We start from the raw sequence: 13528 nt of genomic DNA, 5'->3' as shown, positions 1-13528 counted from the left end.
CAGAGCTGTTTTTGACACTGCTACTGCTGCCACCTCCATTGTCATTGGAATCATCTCCTCCTCCTCATTACTACTGGGATTACTATTATTATTATTTGGATTACCGTTCCAGATACATGCTAAGGGAATCAAGTAATCAAAAAATTTGTTTGAGTGTACATTGTGAAACATACTTTTGGAATGATTCCCTGAGAAAGCTGGGTGCAGAATGCAAATATTTTGAATGGACTTATCTTAGAGTTGTACTGCTTTTTTTCCTTGTCATTTTAAAACCCTTAATACGAATAAATTGTTTGTATAGTGGGGCTTTTTTAAATCCTTAGATAAGAAATACATGGTTTGAAAGCAGAGAATAAAAACATGAATGATAATGTCCTCAATGCCCAGGAGAAAGTCCTTGCTGCTGCTCCTGGACAGGCATTGTAATCGGCTATTTGGCGTGTTTATTTCAGGCTGCAGATAGTGGATAAAAGTGGCTGGTTGGTTGCCAGCACATGACTTAGTTGCCAAATGGAGTGTTTAGTACTTGTTACATTTGACTTATATCACAAGTTCTTCCCATTAACAGTCTGCTGGTGATAACCTACTTGGCTTTTCATGTGGTTACTTTGAAACAGCCACTTGACAACATTTGGCATATCACAAACTTTAATACTGAAATAAAGGAGTAAGTGAATGGCTACATGGGATCTGCCATATACTGATATGGTACTTGGTGCAGAATGGGCTCTCCAGTAAATGTCTGTTTAATCAATGAATTAATCTTGCATAATATTTCCCTGGTTCAGTGTACCAAGTTCAAGCCTATCGACTTGAGACCTAAAAGGCTGGTAAAAGGGATAGAAATACAAAGAAATAATAGTGATTACGTATGTGTCAGAAGGGCTTACCTTTGTATGGAGGGAGATACTCTGCTCCTCTGTATCACCATTTAAAGACAGACTTGAACTAAATGGAGAAATGAAGATTTCATCAAAATGGCCTTTTGTCTAAGTCAAAGCTACTGACAATTTCTATCATTTCAGGTCTTTTTCTTTCTTTTTTTATTAATAGATCCACTTCAGGAATTCTGGCCCAGGATATGTAATCAAATATGCATTAAAATATTGATTTTTATTTTTAGATTGAAAACTTGCAAGAACAACTTAGGGATAAAGACAAGCAACTGACCAACCTGAAAGACAGAGTGAAGTCCTTGCAGACGGATTCCAGTAATACAGATACTGCACTGGCGACGCTAGAGGAAGCTCTGTCAGAGAAGGTGAGCATGCACTCAAAAACTGGGGAATCAGGATATGGGGAAACAGAGTTGGGGAAAGTTGATCCCAATGCATTTAAATGTGCCTGCTTTTCTTCTTTTGCTAACACTACCTTTAGTCCCAGCTGGTCCTTGTTCTTCCCACACAAGCCCTCTTCAGTGGACTTGGCATACTACAGTCAGGGGCATTTTCTGAAATGCAAATCTGATTACATCACTCTTGGCTTTCCTTAAAAACCTTCACTAGCTTGCCATTGCTCTTACAATGACATAATTTGAAATCCTCTACCTGGCCCCCAGGGTCCCTTCTCCCATCTGATCTGGCAAGCCCCCACTCTGTGTGCCTGCTCCCTCCCTCATTCTTTCTTTCATTTCCAGCCTCATCCCCCATTTCTCTTTTTCCAGGTTCTCTGTTCCCTAGTTATGTGGGGCTTCTAGATTTTCAACTGTACCATACTCCTTCCTGCCTCAGATGCTATTCCCCAGCTGAGGATATTCCTCACTCTCTGCTAATTTAATTCCTCCTCTTCTGAGAGGTCAGCTTCATGAGAAGTTGTATTGTGCAGTAGTCAAGAATGTGGACTTTGGAGCTAGGCTGCCTGGGATCAAATCCTAGGTCTGATACTTTCTACTTTGGACAAATTACTTAACCTCTCAGTTTCTTCATTTGTAAAAGAGGGTAATAATAGTAGCCACCTCAGTGGATTATATTGAGGAGAAAATGCATGAAAATATGGAATGTGTTTAGAATAGTAGATGTAATGTTATCACTATTATTATTATTATTTTATCATTTCCTTAGGGACACCTCCTAGGTATCCCCGTTATGTCTCAGGAACACCATAAACTCCCCAGAGCTCATGTCACATTCTTAATTGTTCATTTATCTGTTTTTAATTTCTCTTCTCTGCTAGACTCCAAACCCAAGAAACATATGCTATGTGTGTGTTATCTTTCCATTCCCTGTGCCCAGCATAACCTGCATTGGGGATGCTCACTCAGTATTGGATACTGGTGGAGTGAGCCCCCACCATGTGACAGGTCCTCTTTTGAGCCTTGGGATGCAGCAGAGAAGAAAATGGGTGAAAATCCTGGCTCTAATGGAGTTTAGACTCTAGTGGAGGTGATGGGGAGACAGACAATAAATACGTGACATTCCTAGGATTTCAGAGGGTAATATTTTCTACAAAAGAAGAGAAGGCAGGGAGGGGTACAGGGAGTGCTGGAGTAGAATGGCCAGGTAGGAGCTTGCTGAGAAGGTGACATTTAAGGAAACACTTGAAGAAAGTGAGTGGTGAGCCAGGAGCCCTTGTGGAGGGAGAAAGCCCTGGCAGAGGGGAGAGCAAGTACAAGGGTGTGGGTGAGAGGAAGGGCAGCAGATTTCACAGACCCTTGTGAGACAAGATTTTTAAAAATTGGCTTTTACTTTGAAGGGGATGGGATGCCATCCTGAGGGTTTCCTTCTGACTTACATTTAAGGGGATTAATTTGAATAAAAGAATGAATGAATGAATAAAATCCTTTAGGCAAACAGCTCATTCTGATGTTTACTTACTTTTAAAATGATTTCCAGTCCATTTCATTCTGGCTAAATGAGTTCATTCATTCTCTGGGCACCTATTGTAGGTATCAGACCCTGGAGTTGAGTTTGCATATGCTCTCTCCTCTCCTCCAACACTTCCTGAATGTCAAAGAGCCAGTGCAGGTAAAGTTCTCTAGGAATTCTCAGGAGGGACGGCTTGTTTGTTGGTTGGACATAGAAGTGCTGGCGCAGTTTTTAGGCCCATGTTATTGGCATTATTTTCAAATTTAGCTTGAAACCAAGAAAAGAAATGTTAACTTTTGAAGTGTGGGAGTAGATTTATTATGTTCTTTTTCTTCATCTTTCTCATCATTTTTGATCCTGCAGCACTTTGCAGGATTTGTCCACATATGCATGGGATGTTGTGAGGGTTTTCCTCTGGGATGCCCTACTAGAGTAATAGCATTATCTCCTATATTCCCTGTTACAGTAGCCTATAAACTCTGAGGTAATGAAGTAATTGGAAGGAGACCTACGGGCCAGTCCCACCTAAGCCACTAATTAACTGGGGAGCCATTAATTAACTGGGTGAGCCTGGCAAGTAATTGCCTCTCTCAGGGCCTCAAATTTCCCATTGGATGAATGGGGGAATTAGATTAAATGCCCATGGGTTTCCTAGGCCAGTGTATCCTAAAGAAGGCTTCTCTTCTGTTACTTCAGAATTACCAGGAAGCTCCTGTTGAAAGTCTCTATTGTTAGGCCCCATCTATACCTACCAAATCAGAACCTCATAGGGCCTGGGAATCTGCACTTTAGCAAGTTCCCCAAGTCATCATGATGTAAACTCTAGTCTGAGAACCAAGGCTCTATGATAAAAACCTAGGAGCTCTAAAAAGATGGGTAAGCATATTTTTGGAGTTAAATTAAAAAGTTATTTAAAAAAAAAAAGAAAAAAAAAGGAAGCTACAAAAAGACCCATGACTCTAGGGCTAGTCTTCATGGTCCTATTAAAAATTGTAAGATTTAAACGTAAAACCCAGAACTGTAAAAACTCTAGAAGAAAATCTAGGCAATACCCTTCAGGACATAGGCACAGGCAAAGATTTCATGATGAAAATGTCTAAAGCAATTGCAACAAAAGCAAAAATTGGCAGATAGGATCTAATTAGACTAAAGAGCTTTTGCACAGCAAAAGAAACTATCATCAGAGCAAACAGACAACCTACAGAATGGGAGACAATTTTTGCAATCTATCCATCTGACAAAGGTCTAATATCCAGAATATGCAAAGAACTTAAACAAGTTTACAAGAAACAAACAAACAACCCCACTAACAAGTGGTCAAAAGACATGAACAGACACTTCTCAAAAGAAGACATTTATGCAGCCAACACACATGAAAAAGAGCTCAACATCACTGATCATTAGAGAAATGCAAATCAAAACCACAGTGAGATACCATCTCATGCCAGTCAGAATGGCAGGTATTAAAATGTCAAGAAACAACAGATGCTGGTGAGGCCGGGCAGAAAAAGGAATGCTTTTACATTGTTGGTGGGAATCTAAATTAGTTCAACCATTGTGGAAGACAGTGTGGCAATTCCTCAAAGACCTAGAACAACAAATACCATTTGACCCGGCAATCCCATTACTGGGTATATACCCAAAGGAATATAAATCATTCTATTATAAAGATGCATGCATATGTTCATTGCAGTACTATCCACAATAGCAAAGACATGGAACCAACCCAAATGTCCATCAGTGATAGACTGAATAAAGAAAATGTGGTACATATATAGCATGGAATACTATGCAGCCATGAAAAGGAATGAGATCATGTTATTTGCAGGGACATGGATGGAACTGGAAGCCATTAACCTCAGCAAACTAACTCAGGAACAGAAAACGAAACACTGCCTGTTCTCACTTAGAAGTGGGAGCTGAGCAATGTGAACACATGGACACAGGGAAGGGAACAACACACACTGGGGCCTGTTGGAAGGGGTCGGGGGAGGGAGAGCATTAGGAAAAATAGCTAATGCATGCTGAGCTTAATACCTAGGTGATGGGTTGATAGGTGCAGCAAACCACCATTACACACGTTTACCTATGTAACAAACCTACACATCGTGCACATGTATCCCAGAATGTAAATAAAATAAAATATAGCAAACAATTAAAATGAGGCTTTTGTAAGAAAAAGAATGTACATTTTGACATTGAGTTACCTTATTTGACATCATATTTAGTATGTATTTCCAAATTAATTTTGCTAAAAAAACCATGGAGGAGAAACAGTTGCTGGTTAATAAAGTTATAAATCCTGTAACAATTTAAACATTGAAAGATTATAACTTCAGGATTAAATTATAAGAATGATAAGGTTTTACTTGAAAGCTTATAAGAATATTTAATAAGATGACTTTTTGGGGAAAGATATTCTCTTTTCATCTTTTAATAATTTATTTCCAGAGCTCTCTGCAGTAGTTTTATTTGTAACATTGGAATGAGGGGATGTTTGTTCAAAAACTATTACTGCTTATGTGTTCATTTAGCATATTTGGGTTGTATGATATCACCCTATTTCTACCTCCTGATTTCTTTCTTAAAATTCACAGAAGTAAACATATACCATATAATTTTTCATGTCATGAATTCTTGGCAGGATTTTATTTTTTTTTCTGGACCCTATTAAGATTTGATTTATTCTAGCTTAAATCCCAAAGTAATTCCCAAATCTGAAACTACTCCCTTTATTTAAGTACTTCCTTTGAGGCTGAGGGGGTGTCTGGGAAGGAATCTGAGGTCTGTGGGAGTCTGGCCCCTTGGACTGTCTTTACTGCTTGACAGTTGCATCACCTGGGCAAGCCTCTTCTCTCAGCGTCTCAGTACCTCATCTTCAAAATACACATTTTTATTAGCTGACCTCTAAGTTTCATGCTGTCCTGGAACTCCCTTGACAATGAATTATTCAGCTTGCTGATCTGCAATCTCAGGCTCATGGCATCTGAATTGGACCACAGATGAGGAGTTGAGAACTTAGATGACTAGAAGGGCCAGGGAGGGAACAAAAATGAGGGATGTGGCTTTGCTGAAGTGTAGTAGGGACTACTGGTAGCTATGGTAAGCTGCAGATCCCTGGTCTATTTCAAAACATTCAAGTTCAGATTTTTAAAAATTATGATGCTCAAGTCAAACAAAAGAGCTCTATGTACCAGCTTTGTGAGCTATTTATTTCCAAACTCTGTTTGCATCTGTTTTTTAACTTTTCATAGCGATGAAAAATAAAAGCAGATATAGAGCAATGGATGTGGAGGGAATTTTTTAAAGGTGCCAAAATCAGAATGCCTAATGTATTTGGAAAGCACAGATAAAACCGTTGGATAGGAACTGGCAAGGTTCTCTATCTTAGGACAAATAATAGAAGATTTATTCTAAGTATTCCAGTATGCATCAAACCTTTGTATATATCCAAATAATCTTATCATCTAGGAGGTTTCTTAAAATACAGTTTCCTGGGTCCTATTTCCTAGAGATTCTGATTCAGCTGCTCTGCTGTGGATCCCAGGAACCTCTGATTTTTAAATATACCGAAGGGTTCTGATCCAAGTGGTCAGAAGGCTACACTTTGAGAAACACTAAATCTATGCTCTTCCATTTTAAGATGGGAAATGGGCTCAATGAGGTGAAATGATTTGCCCAGAAATAAAAATATCGACATGTACAGCATCATCCCCCATTTCTGGGCCTAGAGAGACATCATTAATTAATCATGGCACATGCTAACTTCTCAACCCACCGCTCCTGGAAGCTGTTTCCACCCTGTCTAAGCTGGTCCTTCGTTGAGACTTTGCTGCCTCCTCTGGACTATCCCAAGGCCAGTAGCTCACAGGTGATAGAATAAGACTAAAACTCAAAGATCTTTGTGCTTTTGGCAACATCACAATCTTCTTTAAATGGAGTTTTGCTCACAAGTCCCATTTTTATCCACATTTAATTGCACAAATCCCCCTGTAACAAGGCATGCTGTGAAACAAAATGATTAATAAAAACTCATGAATTTTTAAGTACATTTAATTATTTGCTGTCTCTTGGCTGACGAAAAGAATCCATCAGGCAGTATTCACCATTTCCCCTGGATTATGGCATCCTAGGGAGTATGTTATTCCTTTTAATTTCCAGGAACTTATTCAACTATTAACAGAGTGCAAAGAATAATGCCTCTCCGTGAGTTAAGATTGAATATGACTTGGTTCTAGGATTGACACACAGAAGCTCAAGAGATGGAACCCACTGTATTTATAAAGCTGGTCTCGCCAAGCCTTGCTGTAGCCACATAGCAGATAAGCAGTTGAGAAAGCCAGATAGTGGAGCTGGAGGCCACTGTAATTTAGTTCCCACCCTGTGATAAAGCACAAATAGATTAGACCTGTGCAGAGCCAGATGAGTGCACAAGGAATGCTTGCCAATGCAAATAAGACTAAAACAAGAACACATTGTTGGAATTTCTGCAAGTTAGTTTTTAATCAAGTACATCATGGTATATTAGGGCCTTTTAACACATGTTTTTGACATCTGGCCCTGCGCGGCTGACAGTTAAATTGGTTTTGTGATTGACGGAGAAATATTTTGTAGTATTGAATCATCAATAACACTTAAAAGCATTATAGTGCTTGTTGATTTTTTTTGTCATCAATGCCCAGTCAATAGTACGGGTGCTTAGAGCAAATCGACCTACTTTCCAAACGATTCTGACACCTTCTGGCTGTTAACATGTCTGCTTAATTTTATTACCTTTTCTTTGAAGCCAAGATGATCCCTAATTGAGTTCTCCTTCCTTCCTTCAGCTCTTTTAATTGCTTGTTGTATGCCAGATGATTTGCCCAGCTGTGGGTCAAGAAGACTCATAGGATTTTAGTGCTGCCCTCTTGAAAGTGGGGCTGGGCGGATGATCATGCAGTGAAACCACGTGAAGGCTGCCGAGTGGGAATAAGTGCCACGTGATCCAGCCAGAGGGATTCCTGGGAAGGTTTCCAAATAGTGAGGCGACAGGTCCTTTTGGAGCTTTAGAAATGTCGCTCCAACAGCCATGTAGTGGAAGGGATGGGACGGAGAGGTGGCTGGGTAATTGGTTGTAGTGTGGGCAAAAGTCAGCAAGGTCTTGGTTGCTGAAATCATTAAAAACCCTTGAGAGATTGACCATGTACTGTGGCCATTTCCTTCTCTTGTGGATCACATAGTCATCCACTCACCATTGTCACAGGTAGGTAAACTAGATCTGGGATCAAGAAGAAACAAATATAGGCAATTAATAGTTTCATTTGTTATATTTCTGCCTCCTCTCTTATAATAATATATTTCATTTAAAGTGTTTTTAAATAATTGGAAAACAGTAATGGTACCTCCTCCGCTGAAAGCATTAGATATATAAATTATTGTCAGTGGGGTAGAACAGTTGCTTCCTCGGGGGATCTTAAATCACAGGCTAACTGTTCAAACTAACTTCCCTCTGCATTAAATACTATTTTACAGTTGTCTTATTTATCAGGCATTGTCTTGCACTATGCAATTATAAGAATATAAAAGATAGTATCAGGATCCTTGGCCACAGTCGTTGCACCAGTATTTTTTAACATGGCCATCCGAGAGGAAGTTTAGATATGTGTTGGATAATTTCAAACTAATTTCAGAAATCTAACTCAAGCTTTACGCAGATGGAATTTTCGTGTGCGTGTGTGTGTGTGTGTGTGTGCGTGTGTGTGTTTAAGTTTCTTACTTTGATATCAGGCAGATTCCCTATTTTTGGAAAACAAGTCTACAAAGCAGTGTTTTCATTTCAGTGTGAAAGTCAAAGGCAGACCTCCTTGAATGGCTCCAGGTGTATGTTTGTGGCAGTGTGGTCTCATGGGTGTGGCTGACAGTCAGAGAACCTGGGATGTGGGAGGCGTTCTGTTTATGACCTGGGCCACCTTGCATCTCGGAGCTCTGGGTTTCCTCACCTCTACACCGTCACCAAGAGCACTGGATCTGCCCTTGCGCTTGTGATGAGGACTGATGAGGAGAGCACATCACAGTGCCTAGCATGTAGTAAGCCCTCAATAAAATAAAGCTGCTGCTGAACTTTGTTCAAACTCAGCCAGTGTTTTGGATTCTCTGCTGACTATCAAGAAACCACTGAAAAAACACAGAAGTAAACATCCTCAGACACACTGGAAAATCACATACACAATGGACTGATTCTTTGTCTCAAGTTCTCACAATAAGTCCCAGCTCTAAGTCCTGGAGGGTTTGGGTCCTGCCCCACTTCATTCCCATCTAGCCAGAGAACAGTCTTCAGAAACCAATGAAGGCTCTTTGATGACAAATGGAGAGGCTAAGCAAAGAGGGCAGAGCCAAGAGGCATGTTCTACTTCTTCCCCTTTCCTGTGCAAGGCTGTGGTAGGTCTGGAGTCTTGGTGTCTGAAGCTCCCTCTTCTAGAGCTGCTCTAGAAATTTGCTGAATACTACCATGAACCAAGAGCAACCACAGAACTTGAACATTAAGTTCCTTTGCAACCCTGTGATATTAACTTTTATTAACAAGTCAAAAGCTGTTATTGGTTGTCCTTCCCAAGTGCTGTTATGCACAGCCTCCCCACGAATCCAATTTTGAGTTTCTTGTGTGTGTTGATTCCTGTACAGCATTTCTTAGATGTACTGCCTCTTATTTTCTTTTACAATATGCTTTGGCATATACACTGATGGGTTCTCACCTCTTCTTTTTTGTTAATTGCCTTACAGGAGAGAATAATTGAGCGCTTGAAAGAACAGCGAGAAAGAGATGATCGGGAAAGACTAGAAGAGATAGAATCCTTCCGAAAAGAGAACAAAGACCTGAAAGAGAAGGTCAATGCTTTACAGGCTGAACTGACTGAGAAAGAGGTGAGTCTGGAAAAACAAATGAACCACATTGATAGTCCTCATAAACCCATATTCAATGAAGCTGCAAGAGACTATAGACTTAGTAGGAGGCACTGTATGAAGGCTTGGGGAATGTAGTAACCTTTCTTTTGTAAAGCTGCCTGAATTTAAAAGAACTTTTTTTTTTTTGTAACTTCCTTCATCTGTGATGCCCTATGCCTATCTTCTCTGCTCTGCTAACCATATACAATGTAGCTCCTTGAAACTTTTCTTTATGTCTTACCACATTTGCATGGCTTAAAGGATTCTGTATTTTTCACAGGCCCATGATCCCTTGCTTGAGATAACAACAGCAGCGATGATGATAGTAACAATAGCTCTACTTTATTGGGTGTCTGCTATGTACTATTCCTTGTGTCAAGTGCTTTGCATTCATCTGTACTTTTCAAAGGGACCACCCAATACTCTCAGATTAGGAGATGTGGTACCATGCTGGACCCCAAGGTAGAGCTTAAGTGTGGCTACTCTTCTGGCATATTATTTTTACATTATAGTAAATAATTTAGAGCTGTATTTTTATACCATAGCAAACATGAATACAGAATATAAATGCCACCTGTGTTTTTAAAGTAAAATCTTATACTTTGAAGAAATTCTTGCTTGGGGGTTATGAAGAGGATGCTTTGGGCTATTCCCCCATTCTTCAAGGGATCCCTGTAACCCTCTCAGTTTTCTTGGGGATAGTTCGGTGGAGAAGTATGAGCAGCAGTAATTACACATTATTTTATTTAATCCTCACTACTCTGAGATACGTGGAGATTGCCTGCAATTGGCCCCTTCACACTTACTTTTGTCTGCTGTAACTGTCCATCTTCTTTAGAGCTGTTATAGACATTTCACCCTGCTGGACGGTACCACAGCACAGTTATCTATCTCCTAGCTCCACAGTATTTCCTCACTCGTGTGGTACTGATAATTCCACACAAACTAAAGTCCTGAATAAATTAGGAATCTAGATGAAGAAGGAAAAGAATGGATGAGTAAGAGGAGTTTCGAGGAAAATCAGAAACAAAATCCGTATTTCCTAAAATTTAAACCTACTTGCTTTTTAGAAAGGAGCTTATTTCTTTGTTAGGAAAATAAAGAATGGAGTTCTCTTCCTAGCTTCCACTGCTGATTCTGAGTTGGAGGATCTGTGATGACTGTTGTTTGTATGCGACAGAAGATATGGAAGCTTTGACTTTGTTTATAGCATTCTTCACCGGTTGCAAATGTTATTTGTCGGTTTGCACCTTAAAATCAATGTATATACTTCTAATGAAAAGAGATCTTGATGAAGTGGTGGAGCATAAGCTGTAAGTGAAAATAGTTTTGTAAATAATGCCAACATTGTATGACTTTCAGATAGACATTTTGGTAAACACTTGTTGTTTCTGCATGATGTGCTTGGCACTGGGCTGGGTGTGTCAGTCAGGGTTCTGCAAGAAAAACAGAACCACGTTAAACATTTTCTACAGATTAAGAACTTTATCATAAGGAATTGGCTTACACAGTTACAGAGGCTAGGCAATTTCAAAATTCGCAGAACAGGCCATCAGCAAAAGCCGACTGGAAGGTCTTAGACAGAAGCTGATGCTGCAATCAATAGGTGGAATTTGTTCTTCCTCAGGGAAACCTGAATTCTGCTCATAGGCCTTTCACTTGATGGGATCAGGCCCATGCAGAACACTGAGAATAATCTCCTTTACTTAAAGTCAACTGATGGTAGATTTTAGTCATGTCTACAAAATGCCTTCTATTAGCAACTCCTAGATTAATAACTGAGGACTGGAGCCTAGCCAAGTTGACTAAAACTGGCTATTGCATCTGGCAATTTAAAATTTATAAAGGAAAACAATATGCACTTGCTGTCAGCAGGGAGCTTATAATTTAATTGGAGTGGAGATATGTCTTCACCATGACAAAGTGACTGGATTATAATATCCTTTGTTATTTCTGTGGGAATGATATGACAAAAGTCATTGAAATTGGAATTGTAGACCTGGGTTTGAGACCTGTATCTGCCTTTACTAGCTAAGTGATCTTTGACAAGATGCTCAGCTCTTGTGAGCCTCAGTTTCCTGATGTGAAGAATGAGAATGGCTCACCTGTTCCTCAGAGGGCTTTAGAAGCACCTTGCTGGATGATGGTGATTTTTATCGTCAAGGTTATTCCAGTGTCCATGAAGCAACCCAGTGTAAATTATTAGCCAACATTGTTTACAGAGAGACCATTGTGTCTTTAGTATCTTCCTAGGTGATGCAAATGATCAAGAAGGAAATACATGGAGTCTGTTTTGGGGTAAAACCTGTACATCTGAGTCACATAGTTAGATGTTGCTATTTCATATTTGATGACAAACATTGCTCTTTTAGGTTGCAAAGTTATGTTCAGTGATATATGCAAGTTATTTATTTCTGTAGTTTTTGGAATTCAAACTATATGTGGAGCCTGTTGGTTTCTGGACATGATTAGTGACTGGAACAATTTAGGTAACCCCATGTCTGAGTTGGAAAGATTCATCATATCTGTCAAATCTAGATTGCAAAGGACACAAACATAAAATTTACTCTAAATTTTAAAATAATTTTATGTTTGATTTTCCAGAAGATGTTTGTAAAACCATTGATCATTTATCTGTTAAAGAAATGGGATTTGATAAAAATGTAGTAGGAGGCTTCTTTTATATTTGACTTGCTCTTGGGAGCGGATGCATTAAAGTCAGTATTTTCTTTCGTATTTGTCTCAATGTCTGCATAGTCTGACAGCAATAAATGTAAACGGAAGGTTCAGGGTGTCTGTTTTGCTATGACATGTAAAGACCACCTTGGGACTTACATCATTAGCATGACTTTGAGACGTGAAACATGCATTTACTGACCACACCATTTGGTCACATTTGATTCTACGGCAATTAGATCCTACTCGTTCTGTAAGCTGGCCAACTTTAATTTCCTGACCAGAGCTGACTATTGTTACCTTAGTAAGATTATATTTACCCTTTCTGTCTACTGCACACTTTATTGCTATGTATAGAATCAATGTGTTCAAATTGAAGGCATTGCTAGTAGAAATTTCAGTGTTTTACTCACTCACATTCTTTCTCTTTCAGTCTAGTTTAATTGACCTCAAAGAACATGCATCTTCATTAGCCTCTGCGGGGCTGAAAAGGGATTCCAAATTAAAATCTCTAGAAATAGCCATTGAACAAAAGAAAGAGGAATGTAGCAAATTGGAAGCACAGTTAAAAAAGGTAAGTGAAGTCTAAGAAAAAAAATCATGCTCATTTAAAAATGAATTTATAAAATGGAACAGGAAGAGACGTTTTTAAAAAGAAACAAACCCCTTATCTGTTGCTGTCTGCTGATAAAAGAATTAATTAAATACTCTTAACTTTATTGCTAAGAAGTCTATCAAATCTGTCTGTAAACCTGAAAAATTATCTCAGATTTCCTGTTTAAGAAAAACTTGAAAAATAGATGAAAATAGTAGCAGAAGTTAAAAATATTATAAAAACCAGCCATTACTCTCTGGGCAAATCTCAACTATCAGCAAAGAAAAATAGAAATGTTTTCAACAAATCACAGAATCCGGAAGCCACATTAGATATTAATAAACTTTTGCTACTTTCAGATGTAGGTCATTTTTTTGTATTAGAACTTTGCAAAAAGCTTTTCTGACATTGTTAACTTTCTAGAAGTTCACCAAAATTGTCAAGTCCCATCTCTGTAGAATGACTATTTATATTTGATCAAAATGGCCTTACTGTCTAAGAAAGCTTGTTGTAGATAGAAGGCTTTGGAAAA

The 13528-nt window shown here is 39.0% G+C and overlaps 1 protein-coding gene across 10 annotated transcripts in view; it reads left to right on the top strand.

The window, feature by feature from the left end:
• Positions 1-13528, top strand: part of ERC2 (ELKS/RAB6-interacting/CAST family member 2) — a 976550-nt gene that overhangs the window by 463825 nt on the left and 499197 nt on the right. For all 10 annotated transcript variants that reach the window (XR_010111441.1, XR_010111442.1, XR_008625007.2 and 7 more), the window contains exons 8-10: positions 1124-1261; positions 9564-9704; positions 12835-12975. Coding sequence is in view for 3 of the 10 variants with exons in the window: in XM_055110956.2 (XP_054966931.1) it covers positions 1124-1261; positions 9564-9704; positions 12835-12975 (420 nt within the window). In the remaining 7 variants the exon portion in view is untranslated. The remainder of the gene's footprint in view (positions 1-1123; positions 1262-9563; positions 9705-12834; positions 12976-13528) is intronic.

The sequence above is a fragment of the Pan paniscus genome, chromosome 2, assembly GCF_029289425.2.
Source record: "Pan paniscus chromosome 2, NHGRI_mPanPan1-v2.0_pri, whole genome shotgun sequence".
NCBI lineage: Eukaryota > Metazoa > Chordata > Mammalia > Primates > Hominidae > Pan > Pan paniscus.
Note: the sequence above shows the minus strand (reverse complement) of the source record. Positions and strands in the feature narration are given on the sequence as shown.